General features: G+C 35.7%; 3 protein-coding genes across 9 annotated transcripts; 2 read left to right on the forward strand and 1 right to left on the reverse strand.

The window, feature by feature from the left end:
• Window positions 1–158: 158 nt before the first annotated feature.
• Window positions 159–16,044, forward strand: LOC137941296 (uncharacterized). Of its 2 annotated transcripts, XM_068786643.1 has the most exons (16): window positions 159–224; window positions 312–363; window positions 517–1,141; window positions 7,905–7,986; window positions 8,177–8,280; window positions 8,433–8,559; window positions 8,636–8,730; window positions 10,116–10,239; window positions 12,971–13,051; window positions 13,650–13,748; window positions 13,931–14,116; window positions 14,496–14,589; window positions 14,723–14,781; window positions 14,891–14,953; window positions 15,328–15,471; window positions 15,730–16,044. In XM_068786643.1, exons 3-16 carry the CDS (start codon window positions 1,101–1,103, stop codon window positions 15,925–15,927), a joined length of 1,497 nt encoding a protein of 498 aa, XP_068642744.1. In that variant the 5' UTR covers window positions 159–224; window positions 312–363; window positions 517–1,100; the 3' UTR covers window positions 15,928–16,044. The 2 variants fall into 2 exon arrangements, with proteins under 2 accessions (XP_068642744.1, XP_068642743.1); XM_068786642.1 differs by having other exon boundaries at window positions 211–537; window positions 704–1,141.
• Window positions 16,045–17,055: 1,011 nt separating this feature from the next.
• On the forward strand, window positions 17,056–21,391 carry LOC137941681 (probable calcium-binding protein CML21). 5 transcript variants are annotated; one of them, XM_068787187.1, is made up of 6 exons: window positions 17,056–17,334; window positions 17,977–18,016; window positions 18,950–19,180; window positions 19,483–19,685; window positions 20,027–20,201; window positions 21,078–21,391. In XM_068787187.1, exons 3-6 carry the CDS (start codon window positions 18,988–18,990, stop codon window positions 21,191–21,193), a joined length of 687 nt encoding a protein of 228 aa, XP_068643288.1. In that variant the 5' UTR covers window positions 17,056–17,334; window positions 17,977–18,016; window positions 18,950–18,987; the 3' UTR covers window positions 21,194–21,391. The 5 variants fall into 5 exon arrangements, with proteins under 5 accessions (XP_068643288.1, XP_068643291.1, XP_068643289.1 ...); XM_068787190.1 differs by having other exon boundaries at window positions 18,965–19,180; XM_068787188.1 differs by having other exon boundaries at window positions 17,056–17,329.
• Window positions 21,392–21,798: 407 nt separating this feature from the next.
• On the reverse strand, window positions 21,799–27,779 carry LOC137941007 (myb family transcription factor PHL7-like). 2 transcript variants are annotated; one of them, XM_068786196.1, is made up of 7 exons: window positions 27,612–27,779; window positions 25,569–25,789; window positions 25,309–25,385; window positions 25,171–25,225; window positions 24,923–24,980; window positions 24,095–24,164; window positions 21,799–22,517 (listed from the first exon to the last, which is right to left on the reverse strand). In XM_068786196.1, the coding sequence occupies exons 2-7, from the start codon at window positions 25,717–25,719 to the stop codon at window positions 22,056–22,058; spliced, it is 873 nt and encodes a 290-aa protein (XP_068642297.1). In that variant the 5' UTR covers window positions 25,720–25,789; window positions 27,612–27,779; the 3' UTR covers window positions 21,799–22,055. The 2 variants fall into 2 exon arrangements, with proteins under 2 accessions (XP_068642297.1, XP_068642298.1); XM_068786197.1 differs by lacking the exon at window positions 27,612–27,779 and adding an exon at window positions 26,439–26,502.
• Window positions 27,780–27,792: the final 13 nt, after the last annotated feature.

Raw genomic sequence — 27,792 nt, forward strand, 5'->3', positions numbered from 1 at the left:
ACATCCATCTTGATTAGTGGAGCGCGGTCGGACCCGCAGTCTTATCCAGTAAAATACGCGTGCTACGCTTAGAAATAGTTGCTATGGAGATCGCGAAGGTCACTGGATTCATTGCCTCAAATCGGCCATGTTCGTTCGAGCTGCTTTTCTGTTGTTTTGGTGACCAAGCTCGAAAGTCGTTTATGTCCTCCTCCCGAACCGGAAGTAAAACGGACGAGAAAAATGTGAGGAAGACATTTTTCCCTTTCTTCTGCTGTCGTTTTTGCCGACATTGTTTTTCCGCTCTTTATACAATTCGTCTTTGCTTTCAGCTCGGCGTGGTCACGAGGCATTTTCTACTGCAGAATTTGAGATCTATGATGGGTATCTGGGATTTTTTGCATGCATTTTTTAGTTTTTGATAAATTACGGGTGGTTTGGGTATTGGGATCTGTAAGTTTAACGTTGCTGTTGAGGATGTGATCATCGCATAAAATTTTCCAACTCTGCTGATGGGTTTTTTTCGGTGTAATGAAGGATCCCCTGGCTGTTCTGATGGTATGTAGAGGTTCCAGAGCTTTTATCTTCGGTGAAGCTGAAGATGCTATTCTGTTTCTAAAGTTTGGTTGGTTTGTTGTAACTTTGAGATTCTAGGCGACCTGCAGAACTTTTTGTTTTCTAATGAAGCTGAACAGATGCGGGGTTTATAATGTGTTATGTTCAGGAGTGGAGCTAGGAATTTTGTGTTACTGGTGTATGATTGAGAAGTTGTTCGTCAAGGTTTCTTCTAAGTGAAGCGTTTGAGGTCTTCCGAAACTACGTAATTCTGACTCTTTGTTAAAGGATATCTGCTTATTGGATTTGGTATTGTCGAAGGCCAGTTATCTCGAATTTTCCGGGAAATCCTTGAGCAGGCCATTCTGGTATCCTCAAAGGATATTGTTTGGCGGGATTTTTCAAAGTAGGAAGTTGAGTGCCGGAAGTTGCATTTGTGTTAAATTCCGGGTACTGAGACTGAGAACTTTTGGAGTCGGAGAACGGTGGAATTTTGAATCCTCATATTCTCAGGGACTCTGCTGATTCTTAGGACTTCAGGCAGAGACACAGGTACCAAAAAGAGGATGATTGAGCAGTTCATAAATTTTGTGATTCGACCTCCCAGGTACGCATATGCGATCTGTTACTCTCGTTGCTTCTTATTTCTAATCATAATTTGAATATTTATTTAGTGATTATACCAATTTATCTTCAAATGTCGAATGGTAACTAAGTTTTACTGTCAACTTTTTACTAGAACATTGTGTTGCTGTATGTGGTTTGTGTTCATACCATCTTTTGTTACTTCCGTTATAGTATTGTTCAATCTGCTGAAAAACTGACTCCTTTACTTTCTTATCTGGAATTTGGTATTAAGAATTAGGATTAATACCGTTGTGTGACTCCTAGTAACAATTATAAGTGCGCTTTGGACTCTCTCATTCATTAGATCTTAGCTGCATCTTTGAGAAACAATCACTAATGCTTAATTTTCCAATTGAGTTTGTTGGAAACTTGGGCCTTCTTATCTGGTGTGATGTTTATATTAACAAGGTTAAATGGTTTGTACTTGACAAGTTTCAGGAAAAGGCCTTCCTCTTATGAATGCAACATAATGATTAGTGGAAGAGCTCCTTGGATTCTGTAATATTTTGATTGACCATGGATATTCTATTCTTGCTTATTTTAGTATGGCTGCCACTAAGGATGGTGCCACTACATCTTTGTAAACGTGGAATTATCACTGCTAATGAATGTGTGATAGCTGATGTTCCGTGCTACAACGTTTTCAACTAGTACAAAGAAAGACTTAGCAGTAATTTCTCTGGAGGCATTTCTGGTCTAGGTTCCATTTGTCCCTTGAATTTATGGATATCACTCTCATTGTTATACTTGTTTCCGGTCTATAAACTTTCACTGCAGAATGCTTCTTTTCTCTGGTGGATACTCACATTTTTCACTTTTTATCTAATATGTATTGTTTTTCTTCTTTGTTCTATTCATAGTCTTATTTCTTTCACCTCACTGAAACTTTAGAGAGAGACTTTTTTAAAGTGTATATATAAAATTAAATGTTTTATCACCATCTTTTTAGGGGTGTAATTAGTATATTAACGGAATGGAAGAAGTTATACCTCTTACTGTTTTGATTATATACCAATCTACCAAATAGATTTTTACTTATTCCGTATACCGGTTATTTACCCATTCTCGTTTGGGTAAAATGTGTTATCAGGTAAATAAATGGAATAATAGTATGTTTATCAATAAAACCTGTATAAAAATATAAAAAAATATTCAAAATATAAAATACATAAAACATTTAAAATAATGCAAAAAACATAAACATTTAGTACGGATTACACAATATATCACCTCAAACAAAAAAAGAATTACAAAACAACTTTAAAATACAAACACAATATAATTAAAGTTTCAAGCACCTTGCATATAAAATTTCAAAGACTTTGACATAAAAAATATCAAACTACAAAAAAGTCACAACCATATACCATACATTAAAAATACATCAACAACAATTGATTACAAGACTTGGAGAAACAACACTAAAGAACAAGTCTCTAAAATCAAGTCTCTTTCAAATATTATGAACTTGCAAATTCCTCAAAATTGTTCCACTTTCACCTACAAACAGGCATAAAGAATCAAAATGATACCTAAATTAAATAAAATTAAATATAAAAATTAAATAATTTAAACAATCCAAAGATTAAACCTAAACTTACTTCTTTTTTTTTTTTTTTGAATGAAGATGTATAAGTTATTAAAAAGATGAAGATTACAATACCTTGCTATAAATCTAAACTTACTTGCTATCCACAATGCTTGATTGAGTGTCCTCACACTTTGATGAAACATGTGTACATAAAATACCCCAAGAGAATCCTCAATAGAATCTAAACATAAGAAATAAAATATCACATGTGAACTTATGATAAAATATGTACCATAAATAAAGTAACAAGTTAAAACAAAGTAAACTTTTTTTCCTAGAATATCGAATCTCAACCAATCCTGCACACACATAAGAGCTCACTCAAGAACATTTTTATTTAGAATATACCCTTTTTTGTTTCAACTTAGAGCACTTCTTTATGTGATAGTTTAAGTGAGAAGTGCCTAAAATAGATTGGCCATTAAAATTGTTCTTGTAATGTGTATGTTAAAATGTCACCCATGTGTAGGGGTGGCATGACTAGTGAATAAAGAGAATTTTCATATAGATGACATTGAAGTATAATTATATAAGCTGGTGTTTATCCTCTTATGTCCTTTTCTTTTTAAAGCATGTAGCCTTAAGGGCATTGCAAACATTGTAAACACCTACCCATAACTTAAATACAGTCTCTAGGCATTGGGTAGAGCATTCAAACCTCTTCCTCTTGGCTCAAATTCGTCCTTACACCTCTCTTTTCCTCTTCTTTCTCTTCCTTGGTTTCTTCTTCTTCTCTCCCCACGAGCGTGAGCTCTCTCTCTCTCCCCTTTTATCCTCTATTCTTCCCACTTCTCTCTTCTCTTAGACCCTTGTAGTTATGTGAAGAAAGCCCTAGAAATCAACATGGTATCAGAGCTAATGATTTAGGGCCTTTTTTGAAGGCTGCTCAACATTATTCCTTAGGAGGAGATTGAACTCGTTGATGGAAAAACCATGGCTAATCAAGCATGGCTGGTGTCTTCCTCCTAAATAAAGTTCTTCTTCCTTATGAACTTTGATTTAATTGAGTTGTTTTATTGAAGATGATCAACAAGTTCTTTTTTTATTAAATCCTCTCCAAAAAATCATTTTTCCACCGTCCCATACAAGGAGCTCATTTTTTTTAGATGGGAGACTTCCCTCTTCAAGGCTTGAATTGATGGCTCAAATCCCCTTTGCGTTTTTATCTCAGCCACTTTTCTTAATTAAGAATCCTTCTTTTTCATTCCTAAAAATCCTAAAAAACGTGGTGGTTCCCCCCTTTTCTTTTTGGAAACTTGTGTTTTTGTATGGCTGGAAATCCTTCTTGAATTAAGGTATGTCCTTTTGAGTTCCTTGTATTCTTTAAAGGGAATTTCCTAAATTAAATTCTAGATTTCATGGACTTCTAATTAGGGGCTGAAGCCTTTCTCTTTTGGAAAGAAAAAAAAAAGGAGGGAAGAAAAAAGGAAGGAAACTTACTGCTCTTACTTTCCTTCATTACATTCCTATGCTTAATTTAGCAAGTGAAACAGTCCTTTTTGAGAACTTCCCAAATTTGATCTTATAGAATTTTTTCCTTCCTTTTTTTAAGAGATCATTGATAATAAAAAGCCAAATTATGGCTGAAAATACTTACTTTCCTTCTTTGGTCTTGGAAAAATTGACTTTCCTAAAAATAACCACTATACCTACTAAAGGGGTGTCAAACTACCTTTCTTGGGCTTAGTCAATTAAAAGGTTTCTTATTACAAAAGATCTTGTTGATCACCTTATCAAATCTCCTCCACCACTTAATAAAGAAGATACAAATTACAAAAGGTGGCTCAAAGAAAATCAATACCATGGAAGAAGCATGGCTAATAATGTTGTACATCTTGATACGGTAAAAAATTATCTCAGATATATTCTAGTAATGATAGTCTTCAAAGACTTTATGATATTTTCTAGCCATGTACACTACAAAACAAGAAGGCAACTTCAATGAACTTTTTGGCTAATTTAGAGCATACATGCAAGATTAGAAGTTGGATTAGCCATACACCTTTGATGTGGCCACTAAAGAAAAACAACGAGAAGAGCTGGTTGAAGCATTTTGCTTAACTAATATAAAGTCATATTTAGAAGTGACAAAATCTCTAATCCTCAGTTTTACAGTTAAGACTTCCTTTTATGATATTTGTGCTGCCATGTATCGAGTTCCAATCAAAGAAGAATCAAGGACTCAATATCAAAATCACTCAGAGACCTATATCATGTTTTCTCGAGGTGGAGAATCCCCTAATACTTCAAGGGGACAAGGAAGAGTTGGAAGATGTCGTGTTAATTTCAATAAAGGCCGAGGTATATCTGATTCCTCAGTTCTTGCTCTTGCACCTATTCTGACTTGTCTAATCATGAACAAGACAAGTGTTGGAAACTTCATGGTCGATCAACACATATGAATCAAGTCTGTTGAGTCTCAAAAGAGGTCGACCCTCAAAAAAATAAAACCCTTACTAACTAAGTCTGTCCAAGGTTGAAAAATATGCTCATTACCACTCATAGCATCTCTTCATCCACCATGGCCACCATAGGTATGTCACTTACTCTCCTTTGTGACTCTTCTCCTTCTTGGATCATTGACTCAGGGACTTCTGAACATCTCATTGGGAAGATTGTTGATAATGAGTGTGTCATATGTTTTTTTTATTCAAAAAACATATATCATATAAAAAACCATGTGGTGGATATTTATAACAATCAAATCTTCTCACCACATGGCAATCACAGTCATATCACTCTAATAATGATCAAGAAAATAAAAAAATTCTCTTAAATTTTCAATCTACAAATTAGAATAAATTATGTGTACTTTGAGCTAAAGAAATTCAATTGCACAAAAATCCAACCATTTAAACTCCTTCACTTTCAAAGTTGAAAAAAAAAATAGAATAAGCAATTTACTAATACTTACATATGTGAGATGCTAAAAGTTATAATGCATCCTATTTAAAAAAGAAGAAGAAGTTATAATGCACCCCTTTGCTCACTAATGTCTCTAATACATGTGTTAAAAAACTTACCCAATCAAAAATTAAACATGAGATGTGTTACTTGCTGTCCTCTATTCACAAAATTGTAGACTTTTATTACCTATCACAAGAAATAGCATAAATAACATAAATGTGAGACCACATAAAGGGGTAAAGGCATCTCCAATCTGATTTATAATCAAAGTAAGGAGGAAAATGAAAGGGAAACTATAAATAATAGCAAAACATGAAAGAACAAACATAGATGAGAGTAAATAGATTATCCAAATAAAAGGAGAAAACACATTGGAATGTCATAGTGAGATAAATTCCTTACCACAAAAAATGTGCTAATAAATTTGGCCAGTGATAATAAAGAGTCAAGAGTATATGGAAATGACCAAATGTTGGCAATGTGAGAATGACAATGAAATTTCAAAAAAGAAAAAAGAGGGAAAAAGCAAACCCCTTTTTCGATAAAATAACTAATAGAGCATAAATAGAATGAGAGAACAGAGAAAGGGGAAAGACTGAAAGGGTAATCCCCTCTGCCCAATCTCAAATCTCTATTTTCTACTCAATTAGAACAATTGAACAAATAGAGTAATTAGATGAATAAAATTAATAGGAAGACAAAAAAATAAGAGAAAAACACTCAATCTCATATTGAAAAAACAATCTTAAAAACCAAAAGGAGCATCTCCAATCTCGAATGAATAAAAAATCTCATCATTAGACATTTGGAAAAACAAAAAAAAAACAGATAAAAATAAGGAGATGAAAAATAGAAAGGGCACATAGTCGGATGGATTGTTCAGCCACTCAACATGCAGCCAGCGACCACACCAGCTTCCTTTTCAAATCTATGACCTAATGTGTACTAATCTAAGAACCAAATAAGTAATAGCACGAAATAGGCAACGAATAACTATGAAAACCATAAATAAAATTTAACTCTAAAAAATATATTACAACAAATTAAAGTTCAAATCATACCGACAACCGTTGCTTGTAAGGAAGTGAGGAACATGAAAGATGAGGTTCGGTGAGGGATTGGCGGGAGAAGAATGAGGGTTGAGTGTGGAGAATGGAGACTGGCAATAATAGAAAAGATGTTTGCCGGTAAGGAAGAAAAGAATGAGGGAAAAAAAAAGAGATCGGCGGTTGAGGGTGTTAAGTTGTAGAGCCTAATTAACACCTTACTCTCTAGCGCAGATTGACCTTCGCGGTAAAGTCATTGTGGGGGTTGGAAAGGGGGTGGGGAGCCCCCTCCAGGGGGTTTGGGGGCGGAGCCGCCAGGCGAATCCACGATATATTGACTACTATGTCATTAAGGGTAGTTTGGGGATTTCACACTTGTAATCCAGTTGCCCTAATTTTCTCTTTATATATGAGGGCGTAGTTGTTAGGGTTTTATCATTTTGACAATCATCATCATCCGAGGAGCATCAACTGCGGCAGAGAGAGGTTAGAGAAAAACAACACCTGTAAGTGTGTGTGATCTCTCTTGTAAACGATTTCATCTTCATAGTGGATTACTGCAACGGGGGAAGACAGGACATAGTCTCACCTTGAGGCAAACCTGTATAAATCTTGTTTGTTCACGTGCTTGCTTTTCCTTTCTTGTACGATTATTGTTATTGTTCTCGTCAGTTTAGAATTAGGGCGTCTAATTCTTAATAGAGGGAGTCAGAGATGGAGGAAAATCAATATTGCCTGTGGTTTGTGGAGGGAGGGGAGAAATTTGGTTGCTTGGGAGGAATGGCTGAAAGGTGGAATTGAGGGGGAGAATGCGATTAGGGCAAAATAGAGAGTATTTATAGTTATACTGGAAATTACTGTAAAACCCGTAGGCTTTTCGGATAATCAAATAATTGGATGTGGATGGGTAAATTTCATAGCTTCTGATTTATAAGAGGTAATCTGCTATCTTAACCGAATTACCCATATACTAATCAGAATGAAAAGAATTTTTTCCATATTCATTCCATTTAATAAATGGCAAATGGAAAATCAGATAATCAGGTAATCAGGTAAGATGAACAGCCCCTAATATTTTTCGCTCATGGTTTATTTATGATATGTTTTTAGCTTCGTATTGTGGAATGTCAGGTACTTTGGAACTTTTTTTGCTTTTCTTCTTGGGCCATATATGTGATTCTGATGTGGTGGATGTACAGGGCAGAGTACAACCCCGATCAATATTTATGGGAGAAAGAATTCTCTCTTGCAGGCAGAAAGTACCAGCGGCAAGACTTGGAGGCAAGTACGGAGATCAGTTATAGAGGTTTTTCCTTTCTTTTTTGTTTCCAAATATTATATATATTTATGTTTCAGATACTATCTATATGTGTATGTGTTTGTGCTTTTAGATAACTTATATATTATATCACCCCTTCTAAATTCATACACTTCTAAAATTATTAGTGCCTTCTCTTCTCTTATGTAACAGTTGCAAAATGCGAGTGGACATACCTTGAAGTGCAGTCACTATGTTCCCTCTCATTTTCCAGAAAACACCCCCTTGCCCTGTGTTATTTATTGCCATGGGAACAGGTTCACATGTTTCCAGTTATCTGTTGTTTGCATTATTTTTTTACGTAGAATACTATATCCATAATCCTTTTCATCTATTGCACCATATTTTTATTTGTTGAAAAGGAAAAGTTGGTGTATCTGCCTGAAGTTCTTTCCCTTTATCAATGCAGTGGGTGTAGAGCAGATGCTAATGAGGCAGCTGTAATATTACTTCCATCCAATATTACATTATTTGCTCTGGATTTTTCAGGCTCTGGTTTATCCGGTGGTGATTATGTCAGCCTTGGTTGGCATGAGGTATGTTGATCGTGTGGACATGTATGTTTCAGTTCATTTTTTGATTGTTTGACTAAATCCTCTTCCAATTTGCCAGAAAGATGATCTGAAGGTTGTGGTCTCTTATCTACGGAGCACTCAGAAAATATCATGCATAGGGTTGTGGGGACGATCTATGGGTGCAGTGACAAGGTACAGTTGTTGATTTTAAGAATTTCTTCTATGTTTATCCATTAGTCTTTTTGTGTTTCATAAAAAACTGTGGCAAGTGTTTGTGGCATCTTCTTCAAGCTAGGTATTCTTATATGAATTTGTAACTTTATAATGTGGATATTGCATATCCTGAAAGGTTGGTGGAGATGCCTTGCGTGGACAAATGATATCATTGGTCTCTTGTTACTTGCTTCTACTTTTATATCATCCTGCATCTTTTTTTTTTTTTTTTATTTGAAAACAAGGAGAAGTGAGAACTTTATTAAGAGAAATCTCCTCTAGGAGGAGATATTTACATCAAGAAGAATAGACTAAAGATGATATGGCCAATTGATAGGCAATGAAGTGCCTACAACAAGTTGGTCTGGTTCTTTCTCAATTTCTGACCCAAACTGGCTTGATTTTGGTTCAAAAGAAAATCAGTCCAGTTCGCCTCATTTTTCTTTCGATTTTTACCAAATTTTTACTATTTTTTTTAAATCAGATATTTATTATTTTAAACAGGGGGACATATTGAGAAGGGAGTCATACCTGGATCCGTAGTGAGATTTTCTTTATGGTAGTAGGAATAAAGGTTGTGTGACGGACACAATCTCATATCCTATACTTTAACAAATATATATATATATATATACGTCATTCTTTCGTTAGACACTTCCATCATTATTTCACTTCATCTCTTCAATCCGTTTTTCATTTTTTCTATATTTGCATCATCTGCTAGCATAAAGCACGCTTTTACAGGATGGAGATAAGACGTGCTAGTCGGATGAGCCACTTCCATTCTCATCACTACATCCTCAAGAATTTCACCATACCACAATGTCATTCTTTGTGCTATTGATGATGCTAAGCACAAGAAACTTCCCTTCACATGATGGATGTTCTATTTTGAAGAATTTCAAGTTGAATTTCCTCTTACCCCTATTCAACTTGAGGGGGAAGATAGAGATAAATAATTTTGTAAATTCGTAATTAATTTATGTAATAAATTAGGAAAATGAATTGATTTGTCTTGATTGCTAAAAAAACAAGAGAAAATCTCTTGATTACCTTGATTAAGGATGCAAATATTCTCATTTTAGCCTATAAATAGACACGTAATTGATAAAATAATTATCTTCATCCAATAAAATCTCTCCCTTTCTCTTTGCGTCTGTGGATTAGACTCCCAGGGTCAAATCATGTAAATTTTCTGTGTGCATTTTGTTTTTGGAGCATTTGATTTCAATTTAGACATGGAAAAACTCATTGTCCATTGTGTAAGTTCATATTTTACTGTTTGTTTCACCCTGTTTCTAAGGTTGTTATCTATGTATTATTGTTGCTTTCCTCAAATTTTTACCATTTTAAATATTATGCAGCCTTCTTTATGGAGTTGAAGACCCATCCATTGCAGGAATCGTGTTGGACAGCGCATTTTCTAATTTGTTTGATCTAATGATGGAACTTGTTGATGTTTACAAAATCCGACTTCCTAAATTCACAGTAAGCCTTTTGTTATTCTCTCTATCTTTTTCTCTTCTCTGGTCTCTTGTATTTAATTTGGTCTCATGCGTTGCTTCTCACGACTGTGCAAGACGTTAGCATCTATTTTTCCTTTTTTTTTTGAAACTTCCATCAATCTCTTCTGAGTAAGTTGATTAAGTAATTAAGCAAGTTTCTAAAGTTTTATGTTGTCATACTTTAGAGAAGTAACAATTATACTGGAGATGCATCTTGGACCATTGAAAAAGATAAATAAATAAAAGGATGCAACTTGGAGGTTTTGGCCGGATGATGTCTGTTTCTGGGATCCAAAGAAAGGTTTTTCTTTCTGAAAAGTGCTCTTTGTGCATAAAGCTTCAAAATAAAAAATAAAAAAAGTTACCAATATCTTGGTTGTTTGAAGGAGGCTAGGTGCATTTGTGATTGGTCTGCACTTATAATTGCTTCTTGGTGATCCAAAATGTTGCATGATTGTTTTAAGTTGAAAAAGGGATTTTGTTGGTTTCCTCAGATTCTGTGAACCCAGGTTACGACATGAAAAATAATCCCCAATAGTAAAAAATTACCATAGTACCAAAACCTTTTGGTCTTTAGTGGTGAGAATAATTTCACATTGGTTGATAATTACATAATTATGTAATATTAGATGGGTAAAAAGGTCTCCTAGTTTCAGCTAGTCATTTTAAAATAAACCTGGACCCAACTTTAACATAGTATGTAGCAGGGTATATGTTTTGTTGGCCCTATCTTATACCTTGTATTGTTAGTTCAGGTCCATAGTCGATTTGTTCAGCCTGGATTCGGAGAATGATGTTACAATTTTAGGGTCTCATATTATGTGTTTTCTATTTACAACATGTGGTTCAAAGGAGAGATTAACAAACCAAAGTTAGAAGAAGAAGACTGCCATATAGGAGGAGAACATGAAAGGAACAAGAGGAAGGACTGAGAGCACAAATGTATTGCTTAGCCCTCTCTTCCCTTTTATTAAGTTATGATTCCAAAGGACTAAAATGCCTTTCACTTACAGAATTAAAATAAAGGTATTACAGTATTAAATTTGGTCCATGTTTCCATCCCAAATCATTAACAAATGGAATCCCAAGTCATTTTCATGTGTGGAATTTTTTTATTTTTTTGAAAGGGTATGTGGGAATTTTTTCTTTTTGAGAAGTTTATGCGGGATTTTTTTATTGAAAAGGAAATGTAGGTCCTTTTGTAAAAAAAAAAAAAGATGATTAATTAGATCAAAGGGCAAAAAGGCAAATTACAAGGAGGGGGGAATCGACACAGTGAGAGATTGTTGATTGACCCCTCCTTAGCTAGCTTGTGAGCCAGGCCGTTAGCACTTCTTTTCACATGGGACAATCTACAAACAACTGTAGATGGCAGATTAAAAATTTCAAAGAAAGCATTGATGTGATGCCAAGGTCACTTGAGGAATTTGGAACCCCAGCTTATGGCAGATTTGTAGACGCGCGCTAGAAAGATGCTGATGGTACAACTGAAGGGCATGAAGAACTGCATTGAGTTGATGTGGGTCTTTTTACTCACAAACAAATGGGACAAGCAAATGAGAATAATCCATAGTAGGTTAATGTTCCAAAAATCATACGTTTATTTGATGAGAACAGACCTCATAGCTTTGGCTTGTCATTTTAGATGGACATGAAATTCAACATTATCTCTGTGTTTTTTTTATTTTCCAGTATGAGAGAATAAGCATTTTGATGCCACTATCGATGTGTTGCTTTATTTTTGAATGTTGGAAGCCTGAAATTTTGGAATTGTGTTTCACTTTATGAACATCAGACATTTCTTAGTACACCTAAAAGCAGCAGAAGTGGTATAAAAACTTGGTTTTGGCTTATTTGTTGGAAGTGGATAAAATACTAGCAGGGCGATCTTTCCAAGTGATCTAAGTGAAAACTGGCAGATAAAATGGAAGAGTGCTTGATCACAAAGAAAAGTTGGTGGTCATTCCCTTCTCTGGCTTGGTTATCAATCAATGTGAAGGGGTCCATAAATGGAGAGTAGCTTCCCAAACCAGCTAAGTGACAACTTACATTTGAAAAAGAAGTGTGCTTGATCACAAACAGAAGCTGGTGATCAGTCCCTCCTTCATCTTGATCGCCGATCAACATGATCAGGTCCATATTAAAAAAAGGACTAAAATGCTTGTTAGAACGTGTAAGTCCTACATCTGTTATGGCTTGGGATAATTTAGCTTTATAAGTTGGGTTATAGGTTTCCTTAGATGACTAGTTATTTTGGTATAGAACTGAGCCCTATTTATCATAGTATCATGGCCAAGTCCATACCAATTTGGGCCTTGACCATGTAATCCAAATCTCATACCTATCCTTCTATTTGTCACATTGGGCCTAGACATAATTGGGGGTGTTAGTTTGGGTAAAATTTACATCTATAACAGCTTGAGATCTCTTTACTTTACAGGTTGGTTAATACCCCTCCGAAGTTGACTAGTAATTTTGGGCTAAAAATGGGCCCATCAGATCAGCAATTATTCTTTTGCAGGCTAATTATTTTGGAAGGAACCTGCCCGTCATCCATAGTTCCTTTAAATTGGGGGAAAAACATCTTATATCAAAGAATCTTCAATAGAGATCCATTACAACTGATAAATGCAAAATATTGTTTTGTAGTTTTTTTTGGGTTTATGGTTACTTGATGTTGGCTTTGGCTCTGAGATCTCTTCTTGCTTTGCTAGGTAAAAATGGCTGTTCAATACATGCGGCGTGTCATTCAGAAGAGGGCTAAGTTTGACATCATGGACCTTAATTGCCTACAGGTTTGATATACTGTGTTGACGTGCCATATTCTTCTTTCCTTCTGCCATGCATTTCATTTCATAATATAATTAAAACAAAACAATAACAACAACAGCAACATCAAAAGCTAATGTTGGAATATCTTCTTTAGCCAAGAATAACATACTTTTTGGGTACTTTCATAACATCCTGATCTATTTACTGGCGCTTCCACACTTTTTCTGCCTGTGCACCTTCTGCACTCCATTTCTGAGGATTTGCTTTGTTGTGTAGATACACGTCTAAATATTTCTGTATCTTCATTCTTCTTCTTCTTCTTTTGTTTTTTTCCTTTGCAACTGATGCAGACTGATCTTTCACTCTTTTTGAATGAAAAAATAAAATAAAAATCATGACAAGCTGGTTAAAATAGCTTCTCTTCTGCTAACTCTAATATGATATCTAACAGTCGCATCTCTCTTTCTTTTTCTTATCCATCTTTAACATTAGTCCATAAGTTTGTGGCACCATAAATGCCTTGAAAGAGATTGATTTGTTTAGAATTTCCTTTAATTCTGCACTATTGAGAATGCAGATTTCTAACAGCACTTGTGTCTCGATTTGTTGCCACTTCTACAGGTGGCACCCAAGACTTTCATACCAGCATTATTTGGCCATGCTACTAAGGACATATTCATTCAACCACATCACACAGAGCTCATCTTCAAATCCTATGCAGTATTTTCTTCTTTCAAAAGAACCTTCTTGTTACTTTTAGTTTGTGCCAAAATGGATTGTATCATTCAGTTTTTATATCTCGCTTAAATTAAATATAATTTATGCATAGGCTTTTTCTGTTCAGGTACTTAACTATTGGCAAAGATGATTGCTAATTGATTCTGGTTTATATTGTTATGCAGGGAGATAAGAATTTTATTAAGTTTGATGGAGACCACAACTCCCCGAGACCACAATTTTATTATGATTCTGTCTCCATTTTTTTCTACAATATCCTTCATCCTCCAAAAATAAAATCAACAAATCCAAGTTCACTCGACAAGTATTATGATTTGGGGGATTTGAAAGTTGGCGAGGGTATGGATGAGGTGATTTCTCCATATCATGCTTATAATATACCAATAAAAGGAAAAGTATAGAAAGGAAAAGCAAAATAAGGAAACCATTATTTCATTTGTTACACTTAACTTGGCAGGGTTTCTTTTAATTCATTTATTTTCCACATCAAAATCGATTAGAAAAATATCCACAAAGGACCTTCAAATTTTGTAAAGATGGTGGACTTGTAGCCTTTTGAAACTCAAGGCTGCGAACAAGAGTCAATTTACAAATAATGTAGGGTTGTGACATGCCAAGCACGTGGACAAGGCCGATTCTCTTCAAATTCAAAATCATATTTTTTCGAAGAAAGAGCCACACTAATTCCATTAGTAACACTGGTGAATGGGTGTCTCTTTATTCTTACAGAGACTTCTATATGAGATCATCACTGGTATACATGCTGTGGGATCTGATGCTGCAAGTTCATCATCAGCACCTCCAGATGTACCAAACGGAAAAGGTATGCTCATTCTGTTAGTTTGGAAAAGCTTGACAATGCTGTGTAGTGTAGGTTAACTAAATTTGTTGTTGATCAATGTTTTAGAGTGATCTATTTCTTGTTCATCACTAATTGGTTTTACCTGAAACTACAGTTCCCCTTTCAAAGTCTGTAGCTGAGATGCTTGCTGATACAGGACTTATTGATGGTGTGGTAAGTTTGCTTGGTTCTCTTCATTTTTACATGCTCGTTTTAGCGCACACATCATTATGAGCTCAGCACCACTTTAAAGAAAAATATCTTATCTCTGCTATAATTATAGGATGCATTACTAGACGAAGTGAAGGGTACTGATGTGAATGATGACAGTGAGCCTCATATTCAGGTGATTACTCCAACAATGTTAAATTTGAAATATGTGTTCTACAAAGTCACATGTATAGCTATTTTGCAAGAGTGACCAGAATGCACCTCTTAGTTTTCTTTTCTGTTTTATAAGTTAATCCATCAGCCACATTTTGTTATTGACTGAAATTTTCGTCTCCTTATCATGAGTGGGGTGATCTACATCCAATGGGTATAATGCACTAATGCAACTAATCTTTGTCATGAACCAGCCCGCATTTTATTTATCCGTGATAAAACCATACTAATTATGTTCCAGATATTATTAATGAAGAAAACTGGTGTGAATTAAGTAAAAAGTTTAAAATCTATATCTTGGGTTCATTGAAAAATTTGAGATTTTGTTATTGCCAGGATAAAGTCAATGAGGAGAATGAGGAATGCTGTTCCTATTCTAGTTCTAAACGGGAGAGCTGGAGCAGATGCTCTTCCCTAGGAGGAAGTGATGAGGAGTCCTCTTCTGCTGAATGCACAAGGACCACGAACAGCAGACATCAGGTCTGTCTCTAATGTAGGATTGTTTTGATCGGGTAAAGACAGATTGTTTCAGTTTCGATGTGGTATTCACTCTTGGTGATTTAGCCTATGACTAACATAGAAAGCAAGCTAAATGGTCTTATCAAGACAAATGAGTTTTCTTGGCATTGATTTTGAATATCAATGACTGTTCTTCACATCGCCTTCTTCTCCTTTCTGTTCTGTTTGTATTCCTAAGGAGATTAAGATATTTATTAAGATGGAACTTTGTGAATGCAGATGACGTTTAGAGCGTTGGCAACCCCTCTTAGAAGAATACATAGGAAATCTGCAAAATCATCAAAGGGGAAGAAGAATACCTCAACGGCATCAAAGAAGTCAAAGAGAGAGAAATTTGAGAAATTGGAAGCACTGGGTCAACGGTTTCGTCGATGCATTTTAAAGCGAGTGAAACACAAGCGACATCTATCGTCATGACCACCTCAACTTTGTATCATACCAAAATGTTTTGTAAAACTGTAATCGTTTCTTTCTTCAAAGTCGTCTTAATTGGCTTACCTTACCTTGTAGAATGTGTATTTGTTGTAATATGAATCTCAGGTATTTGTTATTGCTATTTTTTTAAAGATTTTGTTGCCACCCTTTAATCAAAAAGCAAGAACAAACGAACATCTGCACCCTTCACCGGAAGGTAGGTTTTTTAATCACGCCCATTATCCATTCCTCAACCTCTTCAAAGTATGGGGCTTGTTTTCTATCCCATCAAAGTGAATATTGTTTTCATATGTTTCCAATCTCTGTTTATAACTTCGTTTCCAAATGGTTATTGGAAAACAAGGAATAGGCATTTTTTGATCGCCCAATTGGTCAATGATTTGGCATTTCAACGGATCTTCAGTATCCACTGGACAACGGAAGAAAATTGAATATCAATTCAAGTCATTTTGGTCCAAATGGTTCGTTTGAAGCTAGCTGCCTTGGGCATCTTCGAGGAATGACCCTTTCCTCCATGGTTAATCCTTTTCCTGCCCTAAGTTTCCTTTCTTTATTCAAAGTTCAAACAGTCCATCTATCATCGCCAGTTTCCAACATCTGAATTCTGATTCATTTCCATATAAACGTAGAGCTTTAAAAGAAGCTTTTCCTTTAACAAAACGAATGGTCAACAGTCGACATAAAACCCTTGGTGTCAGTCGTCAGGGAGACGGAGACAATGCATTTTAAAACGTCAACGGTATTGAGATTACGTGGTTTAATTATCGATTAAACAAAGTCAAGGTGATTTACGGAACGAGAAAGATTCATTGACCCTTCCTGATTCGAGCGGCGAAGCTGCGACACCAATTCCAGAATTCATCGGGATAAAAAGAGAACTTTAAGCCCCCACCGCACAATTCCACTAATAAACTCTAATCATGGTGGTGACCCACTTTTTAGTTTTCACGACTGGACCAATGAGGGAAGAAAACCAACTTACATTTGGGATAGATGTGTCTGATTTCTCCGAGTTATACGTGGTAGGTGCAGCTTCAATCTCGACGAAATAACCCATGAAAAATATATAAAATATAACCAAGTAACAAACCCACTCTGGTTTCTCCTTGATTCTAGTTGTGCTCTGCCTGCTCCTTGATTTGACCTTTGGTTATAGGTTTCTGAGATCAATTCAAAGCATTGGAAAAGGGGAGCTGCCTTTCTTGATCTGTTTTTCTTTTGTCTTTATAGTGTTTTCTTGAACGATCGGTTAGTGGAATTGCTTAGAAGGATTTGGATTGATTGCTGGGTTGAGAGGTGATTTTGTTTCTAGAACCAGCGGTGCGCTTTGGAATCTGCATAACGGAAGGGTGAAAAGAAACGAAGTGAACGTCCGTGGAATTCAGTAAGGTTTGGTGCTCCGTAATTCGTTACTTATCATTCTTTTGGTGCTTACGTTTTGGTTTCTTTTATTTATATTTTAGTTTTGCTCTTTTTTCTGGGTTCTTCTGGTTCTACTCTGTTTTCATGTTTTGAATGCTGGGTCTTGCGGGCGATGGTTGATTAAATGTCATTTCTGCTTTCCCTGCAGTTCATTTCTGAGTGAGAAATAGAAGGTAGGTTTCTGCAGAAATGCTCTGTTATTACTTATTTCTGGAGGAACGTAATGAATTTTGCGCTTTGTTGTTATTACTATCATCATACAATGATTTTACTTGTTGTTGTCATCTCCCTTTCATTGTGTTTATCTTTTTGGAGACGAGATATGGACGTCACATGTTGTCCGGTCATTTCTGTTCTTGTTTGTGTGATGGTGCCAATGGTTACTTTACACTGCTGGTGCGTGGTTAAAAGCGAAAGCAAGGCGTGACCTGAGTCTATTCATTATCTGGTTTTATAAAATTTTATTCTTTGCCAGTTTCGTGCTGAATCCTCCTTTTTCCGTCTTCTAGTGATTGAGGGGAACATGTGGACCTTGGGAACTACCACAGTTGGTTTTCGCGTTTTTTTTTCCTTTCATATCTGATTATGCAATCTTTTACTCTATTTCAGTTATATGGACATCCAATAAGAGAAGGTCGACAAGGATCTGGTTAGTCTTCTTTCATTCTATCTTGTCTAGTTCCAAAGATTTGTCTGTTTGTTCTCTTTGGATTTTCTTATTTCACATTCTGACATAATATTTCCATTAAGTTCAGTCTGTACTCTGCCCTTTTGGACATGACTTGTCGTAGAGTTTAATTTGTAAGGGGTAGATGGATTCCATACCAACTGCAAATAGTCTGACAAAAAATGTTTTGTTCATTTCATGAAGAGGCGTGTTTTGTTTTATCCATAAGGTGCATTACTTGCTACTGATCCATTCATATGGTGTGTTATTTGCTGTTGCATTTGAGTTGGAATTGTGAACAAACCGTTTTATGTGATCTTCACTTATTATTATTTTTGTTTTTGTGTGTAATATTTGTGCCCATTGTCATTAAATGGAATCTGGGAATGGTGTTTGTTGATAACGTGTTATTGTGCTACAGCAGAAGTAAATCCAAAGAGAATTGGTAGTTCTGAATTTCTGGGTCACTTCTCAGGAAAATTTCTGTGGTTTCAAGTCATTCACATGTTTGCGGCTTAAATAATGCAAAGGAGCATCATAATATTCAATTAAATGACAAGTGTTAGGACACCTCAATGTGGATCCTTTAAAATTTGAAACAAACTGTTGACACCCAGATCTTGGATGCAGTAGCATCTGATGAAAAGACGAAGATATTTCATTATGAAGAACAAAATTGTAGATGCTCCAACAGAATCTAGAAACTGAACTAATTTTTAACTCGAAGTATGTTTATGCATTTGATAAAAGACCAAGGCATTTCATCATAAAGAACAAAAACAAAGATTTTTTTCTTCAGATTGTCGTTACTGTTTTTTATGCTCAGAACTTATTGCCCTGCTGGGTTTTTTTATTTTTCATCGTTATGTTATCTTTAAGGTATTTTTTTAATCTATTTCTTCTGTGACTTCCCAGTTGCACATCTTTCAGGCACTGGCATCTTATTGGGCAAAATGGGAGGTGTAGTTGGAAAGAGTGATCCCTCTCCTTATGAACCTGAAACAAAACTTGAGGTTAAGATGGTGGAAGCAATGCAGCGGAGGGCATCTGAAGGAACTTCTATGAAATCTTTCAACAGCGTCATCTTGAAATTCCCAAAAATTGATGAGAGTTTGAGAAATTGCAAAACCATTTTTGAGCAGTTTGGTGAGAGTTCTAGGTGCTATTTCTTTTGGTGGATCCAATCAATTAATACTGAAACTCGTTCTTTTTTTTAAACCACTCTTACTGTTCTTCCCTTGTGTCAAGAGTTTTGATACTAAAATCTCATCTTCCCTATATTATGTCAACGAGGATCCTTCAAAATTTAGAGTACTGTCATGCTTATAAGTTAGTAGGGGATTGACATTGCTGGCTCTTCATTTCTTAGTGTTTCATATTCAAATAAAAATTGACTGATTTGGTGTTTGTTTCTTCTGGTTTACTAATTTATTAATCCTTCATAACAGATGAAGATTCAAATGGTACTATTGATCCAGAAGAACTAAAGAGTTGCTTCCAGAAAATGGAGATTTCTTTCTCTGAAGAGGAGATCAGTGATCTCTTTGAAGCATGTGACATAAATGAAAATATGGGAATGAAATTCAATGAATTCATTGTACTCCTCTGCCTTGTATACCTTCTCAAGGAAGACCCTACTGCCCTCCATACCGTATCCTTATACAGAATGTTGGTTTTGATGCCTTTTGCTTTTTGCTAATTGTACTTTTGAACTTTTTATGTGGACTGTGACTAGTCTGATTATTCTTGATCTTTGACAATTAGTCTCTAAATATATGATGAACATCTTATGGCTCTAGGCTGCTGCAGTACAACTATATTTTGAACAATCTCTCACACATGCAGAATGCCTTGTTGTCCCTGTAAAAAATTGGAATTCGTAACTCCATAGATAAAGATAACTGTAAATGTATTAGCATATGAGTTTTGCTGTTATGTTGGATGACACTTGATAGCTATATAAGTTCTTTGTATACCATGACTAAATTCCAGAAATCAAAAATGGGAATGCCTAATCTTGAGGCAACATTTGAAACGTTGGTGGATGCATTTGTGTTTTTGGACAAGAACAGAGATGGATATGTCAGCAAGAATGAGATGGTTCAAGCAATAAATGAAACTACTACTGGTGAACGCTCCTCTGGACGCATAGCTATAAAAAGATTTGGTACTCTCTCTCTCTCTCTCTCTCTCTCTCTCTCAATACACAGAACAAAAACATGTATGATTTTTTGTGTGAACATAAGAGTCAATTTAAGTAATATGAGCTATTTTGTGGTCTATGGATACATGTACTTTATTAGTTCATTTCAATATCTTATCTATACTTTCATCATCCTCAATGACTAAGCCTTGTCCATTTATGGTGAACTTGGCTACATGGATCCAGATTCATGTATGTGAATGCTTCTTGAGGATTTGTATGCTGTTGATCCTTTATTACTAGATAACTAAGTTATCTGATAAAAAACTGTTTATTAACATATATTTCTTAAAGAATCCAAAGCTTATGATAAAATTAATGATGGGGCTGCTCAACTCAGTCAGTGTTGTACTGATGTTTGCATTGTATGTAATTCGTAGGATCATCTGAAACCTCAGCTCCATGTCTAAAGGGGGGTGAATTTCCAGCCTAAAGAATGTTACCCATCTTTGGAAAGTTGATTCTTTTTCCATCATAAATAACATCCCATTGATCCTTAAAAAAAAAAAAAAAAATTCCCATTGGTAGCAAACAGCTGTTTCCATTTGAAAAACTTGCATAGAAAATTTAATGGATACGTTGTCCTGTAGAATATAAGTTTCTGAATACCATAAAGCTTGGTTGTTTTCGTGTTATGTATCATATAAAGATGGAAGAAGATTCACTTCACTCTACGAACTAATGTTTCTTTTTGGATTCTGTTCTCCTCTCTTTTCTGAAATTTTGTGATAAGATGAGCATGGTGTAATTGGTTTCTGATATTTTGAGTTATTGTTATGTGCAAGGCACACTAACTTCACTACTACTCAATCTATTGACTCTGATTGTGTGCTATTGCAGAAGAGATGGACTGGGATAGAAATGGAATGGTAACTTTTAAGGAGTTCCTCTTTGCCTTTACACGTTGGATTGGGATTGAAGATGAAGATGAAGATGAAGATGAAGATGAAGACTGAGCACTTATTCTGAGAACCTATGCTTCAACAATCAGGAGAACCCCGTGTGAGATTTGCTCTTATTTGGCGCCTTGAGATGTAAACATTTGATGTTAGTCCATGAATCTTTTCCTCCTGATGGGTTTGCAATCATCTGTAAATAGTTGCACTTAAATCTGAATCAAGGATTTCCTTTACTCAATAAGAAAAGCAAAAACTTATCCTTTCTTTTAAGATTCTATTCTGATCCTAAGGCCCAGTGGTCGTCTAACTCTTTTCTGGTAAAGAGTGGAGAATCGACAATTGACTTCTTTGGTTAAAAAAAATAAAAAAATATTTGTTGCCCTATTGTGAAGTCATCCTAGTATTAGCTTTGCAACAACTTTTCACCTTCTGTTGTTCATTATTGCAGCAAAACAACGGTCACCTGTGACCGGGTCATGCCCACCCATCGCTCTACCCGATGCTGGAGTGAGATGGCCGCCACCTCTCGTACGTTTAGAAAGGCCCAGTCAAAATAAACCCTGAATGGCCTCCGTATGATCAGCGACGAAGTCGGCGTTTCCTTCAACTTTTTACTATTTTGGGTTAGTGTACTCATGAATGCCTCAATCAACGACCAGGGAGGAAAGAAAAAGGCTAACAGCGAACATATCCTCGGAGCCATCACAGCCGTGGTTAGACCTTGTCTACTTGAACATTTCAAAATTACACAGAAGAAAAACTCTAAAAAACTCTATAGTTCTTTGAAAATAAAATTATGGTGGCACCCGTAAGGTTACAGAAGACGGGAATTGGACAACGCTCTGGAAACAGACTCCCTTCGAGATGCAAACACTGGGTTCACATATCACTCCCAGATGCATTTCCAAACTGATCTTCATCACAGCTGGCTGCCCATTGGAAATCTCGAATACAGGGGCTGGAAACCTGAGCTTGAACTCGACTCAAGTATTGGATGTGTAAGCACCATCTCTTGTGTTGTGTTCATGGGAGCCACAACCCTGTGTTTCTTTGTTGGTCTTTCTCCTCTCGGGCTCTCGGCAGGAGAACCAACCTGATATCCAGAATCTGGTGTCAGTGGCTCATGGCATGAAGAGTAGGATTCATCGTGGGAGAGGCTCTTGGTTGAATGTATTGCAGCACATTCCTTGGTGGCCTTATCTTGAAGTGGAGACTCGGAGGTTGGTGCAGGAGTGGAGGGATCAGTCTTATTGTCAGCTTCAGGGCAGCGGTCGCCTGAGGGTGGGGCTGCAAGGACACCACTTAGTCGTTGTTGTTCTTCAATTATCTTCTTCAGATACTTGCCTTGAGCTTCTATGCGCAGCTGCAGCTGTCTCTGAACCTATAGAATTTCAATATTTGATAATGGGACTGTTAGTTACTTTTGATGAAATCTTAATTAAAATGGCAATTAACGGCAATAATTAAAATGCAAATGTCAAACCAAGTAGGACAAATGCGTATCCCTAACTCTTCATTGAATTATGAGATGGAGCACAACACAGTTATGATTTCCCATTCTCATTCTCCAAAACAGGTCGGTAAAACTATTATCCTTTTCTGCTAAGAGAAACTTCCAAAAATTGATAAGCTATACAATTACATGTCCAATTGGTAAGAATCTGAACTAGAACTATAAAATTGCTTTCCAGCATGGAACAGTAAGTAGTGTACATGAAATCTTCAAAGGCCTTAAAATTCAATAAGATGCAGACACTCCATATAGGACTAAGTGAAATCACTAGAAACAGTTACCAAAAAGTACCAGACGACCTTTATAGCACGGTAAAATCTAAACTGTAATAATCTGAATGTGATTAATAGAAGTTACAAGAGAGAGTCACCGACGACTATCAGAAGACACATAGAATGACAAAAAAACGACCTATGCCCAGACTAATTTGTGGATCCCTTCCACTTTAAATGAAGAAGTTCATCATAATCTAACTCTTTTTTTTTTTTTATGCATGATAAATCTAACTCTGAACTGGTCTAATAATGAAGAATACATCTTTGAAAATGACCATCCAAAATTTTCACGTCTTCTACCTACAGGCGCAGCAGAATTGCACTGAGACCTAGGCATCACATGGCTTTCCCTCATAAAGAAAAATATGGGTGGTGGAACATGACACATGCTGGAGATAATTCTTAATGTTTCTAATCTTCACAGCTAGGTGCACGTGGGGCAGATCTTGAGGTGTGGCCTGTTCAATCATAATTAATTTTCACTGTCCATGCCAGTGAATCAGAATGTTGTCGAGCAAGAAGAACTATTCTCATTTATTAAATGGAAGAGATACAAATTAGCATTTAATATTCCTTCACTTTTTCCATTACACTTATATCTACTACTTTTAGCTGACTGATGTGTTCCAACAAATCTATAGTTTGTTCATTAGTAGGTTATTTTTTCCAATGCTACTGCCATTAACGGTGTTTTCCTATCATCAGCTTAGTATTTGTACACTGAAATGTTTATCTATAGTTTGTGAATTAGTTGGTTCTATTTCCAGTTCCACTTCTATGCCTAGGGCTTTCTTTACAATCAGCTCAGTATTTTGTTGATTGTAGCTTACCAGATGTCTCTTTATTGTCTGTTAATTGCTCGTTTCAGATGAAGTTAACCCTCAAATAGAGAGATGACCATTAGTAGTTTTTAAGCACAATGTCTCCATTGCTCTATTAGTGTATTTCCATTTTTCCTTCCCTAAAGCACTCTGTTGTTACTCTTACTTCAATCTACAGTTCCAAGCTTATCACCAATTCATGAATTTGGATTATAGTTCATAGCTGTAAAGAGAGTACCAGAAAAGGATATTTCGTGTATAATCCTGCATAATCTCTTGGACAAACTAATTTATCAGAAAGTTCACGACAGTAAACTTTTATAGGTATTAACGGCAGATGCAAAATTACCTCTAGTTGCTCATGCAACCTCTTTTGCACTTCCATTTGCAGTTTCAGAGCTTCTGTGATTTGCATTCCTCTATAACATAGAGATGCAGGATTAGATTAAGTGATAGAAAATGAAAAACAAAAACCAACAACATGACTTAAGGCACATAGCGTACATGAAATATTAAAATAAGTAATTTTATTAATTCACTATGGTAGGACTGAAAAGGAAAAGTAATGGCACACATATGGCGAAGTTGATGTATAAAAAGCATACAAAACAATGTAAAATCATAAGACCGACTAAAACCATAAAACCAATCAAACTACACAAGAAACAAAAATCCAGACTGTGAAACTACTGGTTAGATTAGATTGTTGCAGGTGTACAACAGTTCCAACTTTAATATCCATACAAAATACAGAGCACAATCATCATAAATACATTTTTTGAAAAAGGTGAGAAGAAAGGAATTACAAAATACAACAATAAAACCAGTTGCATTAAAATGAAAAATATTAGTGTTCATTAATATGAACACTCATCACTCTTCAAAGAAGGCAAAAGTGCATAAGCAAGTATTACAAAACACTATAAGAAACAATTTCAGTTTTTTTAATTTTGCATGAAACAGAAGTGCTAATAAGAAGCTTGTAAGAGTTCAAAAATGAAATGCCACCTTTCAAGGGGAGCAATTAACAAGAGCTACATTAGTATCCCTACTAGTGTTATTAAGTTAGGATATAACACAACTCATAATTGGCAGATTCAGCAATAAATAAATACAAGAAAGAGGAATGTTAGAAAGAAAAAAGAACTTGGACAATGAAAATAAAAATATTACTTACGATGTGCCATCTAAACTTGAAAATAAGTCACTTGCTTCCTTTTTGTCAGTCTTTGCCCCTACAAAAGAAATTATTACACTTTCCAAATGACCACAATACTAGTTATTTCTCTAAAACATTCAAATCCATAACAAATTTAACTGCTCCCTAACGAAATCTGCTGTAGTTTTACACTTTCACTCACTAGAAAATGAGTATTGCTCACAAAATGTATCATATAAGAATATTTTTATATCAGATTCACCTACCATCTTCTGAAGAATCAGGAATGTATTTTGCAAGTCGATACTTCTGAATATGACGCTGGATTGAGAAAAAATAATAGTCAGAAAACTTGATAACTAAAATTATTTATAACAGATGAGGTGGTCAAAGTAAATAAGTACCTGTAAGTGGCTTTTGACATGGTATATAGTCAGACCTTGTACACCCATAACCCGTAATACACCCTTCGGAGTGGCTCCTGTAGAAATAGGACAAATGCAACATCAGAAGTCGTAGTAGGTCAGATTGAATCAAATGTAAAATTCAAAATATACCCCAAGCATGACAATGATTTGTTTAACTTATGACTTGGAAACATTTTAAAGAAAAGACTCATCATGGTCAAGGGCATCAATGTATTAGCTATAAAGGAAGTACCCACCGTCTGGCCCACCAAGTTGTATGACAGCATCCACAAATCGTTCATGAAGTTCATTTGTCCACCTTAGCCGCTGCCTTGAGCTCAAGTTTGCATTAGCACTGTTCCCTCCGCTGCTTGGGACAGCATTGGATCCAGTGTAATTGCTGGCCATGAGCTAAAGGGTTGCTGTGAACTACACTAGTGGTAGACACAGTCTTTGGGTGATACATTTATCATCGCCTCTGAACAAAATAAAAGACATTTAGATCCATCAAAAGAAATACACTTGCAGAATAAGAAGTAGATGATAGAGAAATTGAAACTCTTAAACTACTATATAGTTCAAAATGGATGATAAAAAACTTTCCTTTTTCCGTTAGTAAGTGCATAAATGGGTATAATAACATTAGCATTAATTCTTGCAGTTATTAGTTTCTCTAGTAAGAGGGAGGGCCACTTTAATCATCAAACGCAAGTAAAAAGGTAAAATTTGCATGCATTTCATGTGTTCTTTATGTTATGATGTATTTATGAACTAAAAATAATAGTTATGTAGAGTACAATGGTTACTTGCTTCTCACTGTCGCCTAAATATAGTTCTGGCTGCAAATGGCGCATAGATTTCCTAAAATGAAATGATTAAACATACATGAAAGAACCATCAAAGATCTGTGGAAACATAAGTTCACCATTCCGTTCATACAAGAAGAAGAGTTTGTCCTTCTAAGTGACATTATTGAAGTTTTGCTTAACTTCATAGAATCATTTTTTTTTTCAGATGAAAGAATAGTGTGTGTTTCCAAATTGACTCTATTTGAATCAGTGAGAGCTACCTAGCTGATAATAAAAGGTCAGTATGATGGAGAATCAGCAGAAAAGAATCTATTGTACCAGATGTCTTTCTTTGGGTGCAAGAGAATACACAAAAGCAGGAGGATGTCACTTCTGATGAGGGACACTGAGCTCTGAACGATTCATTAGATAGAGAAAAGGTAAGCCTGAGCTGATTGCAGGACGTTCAGAAAGGTGAAACACAAAAACTTTAAAATCCTATGGGGAATTTTATGTGCTTTATGTAATCTAATTTCTGGATATTTTTATCCTTAATAAAAGGAAAAACCTTTTTCGAATAAGGTTCCCCGGCATATCATCTTCTCTGTGTTTTCATTTTACATCTGACTAATCCTTTGGTTTAAGGTGGAGTTTAAGGTTCCATGGTTCAGGGTGCAAGACTTGATGCAGCGGCTCCTAAGCTTCATTAATTATAAGTACCAAGATAGAACATAAAGCCATTGTCTGAAGATCAGATACCCCTAAAAATACAGAGAGGAAACATTAGTTCCCCTTTCTCGAAGATGGAAAATAGAACCGAATATATGATCCGCCAAAAAACCGCAGGCATTAATCTACAATAAGAAATTCTCTGCACCACTTACTCCACGGATACAAAAAGAAAGAAAGAAAAACTTAAAAGCAAAATCAAATCATCCCGTAAACAACAAAACCACTTTCAAGTTTCATAATAAAACTTTGACTTAAAGTCGAAGTTTTAAAACAGTGCCAAAACAAGAAAAACAGGAGAGCCCCATACATATAGAGTGAGAAATTAGAAGGGATGAAAGAACAAATCGTAAGAAAAGTTTCCAAAAGAAAAGGGGGGAAAAGTAACAGAAAAGACGATTAACCCTAAAGCCAGAACACACAATGATCGTTTCTGTAACAAACAAACAGCATGCTTCCCCAAAAGAAGTATCAAACATATTCAGCTCAGCGCATCTACCTCCTTGAATGAAGGCAACAAACCTCACAAATTAGAAGGGATGAAAGAACAAATCGTAAGAAAAGTTTCCAAAAGAAAAGGGGGGAAAAGTAACAGAAAAGACGATTAACCCTAAAGCCAGAACACACAATGATCGTTTCTGTAACAAACAAACAGCATGCTTCCCCAAAAGAAGTATCAAACATATTCAGCTCAGCGCATCTACCTCCTTGAATGAAGGCAACAAACCTCACAAACTCACAGATCAAAGAAATGTAAGAAGAAAGAGGAGATGAGCGACCTACCGAGTAGCAAAATGCAGAATCCTCAAAGTAGACAGCCGCAAAAACAACGAATTGATGAAATTCAGGTGATTTAGTAAGAAGAGTGGCTGAGATTGACTCAGGAAATAAATAAAACTGACGTGAAAATGGTAGGTGCTCGGGGTTTTGTCGGAAAGTGACCGCAGGAAAGACCAAAGTGCCA

The sequence above is a fragment of the Aristolochia californica genome, unplaced genomic scaffold (assembly GCF_029961685.1).
Source record: "Aristolochia californica isolate CCGP_79_NKW_82.1479 unplaced genomic scaffold, dmAriCali1.0.hap1 SCAF_9, whole genome shotgun sequence".
Classification (NCBI taxonomy): domain Eukaryota; kingdom Viridiplantae; phylum Streptophyta; class Magnoliopsida; order Piperales; family Aristolochiaceae; genus Aristolochia; species Aristolochia californica.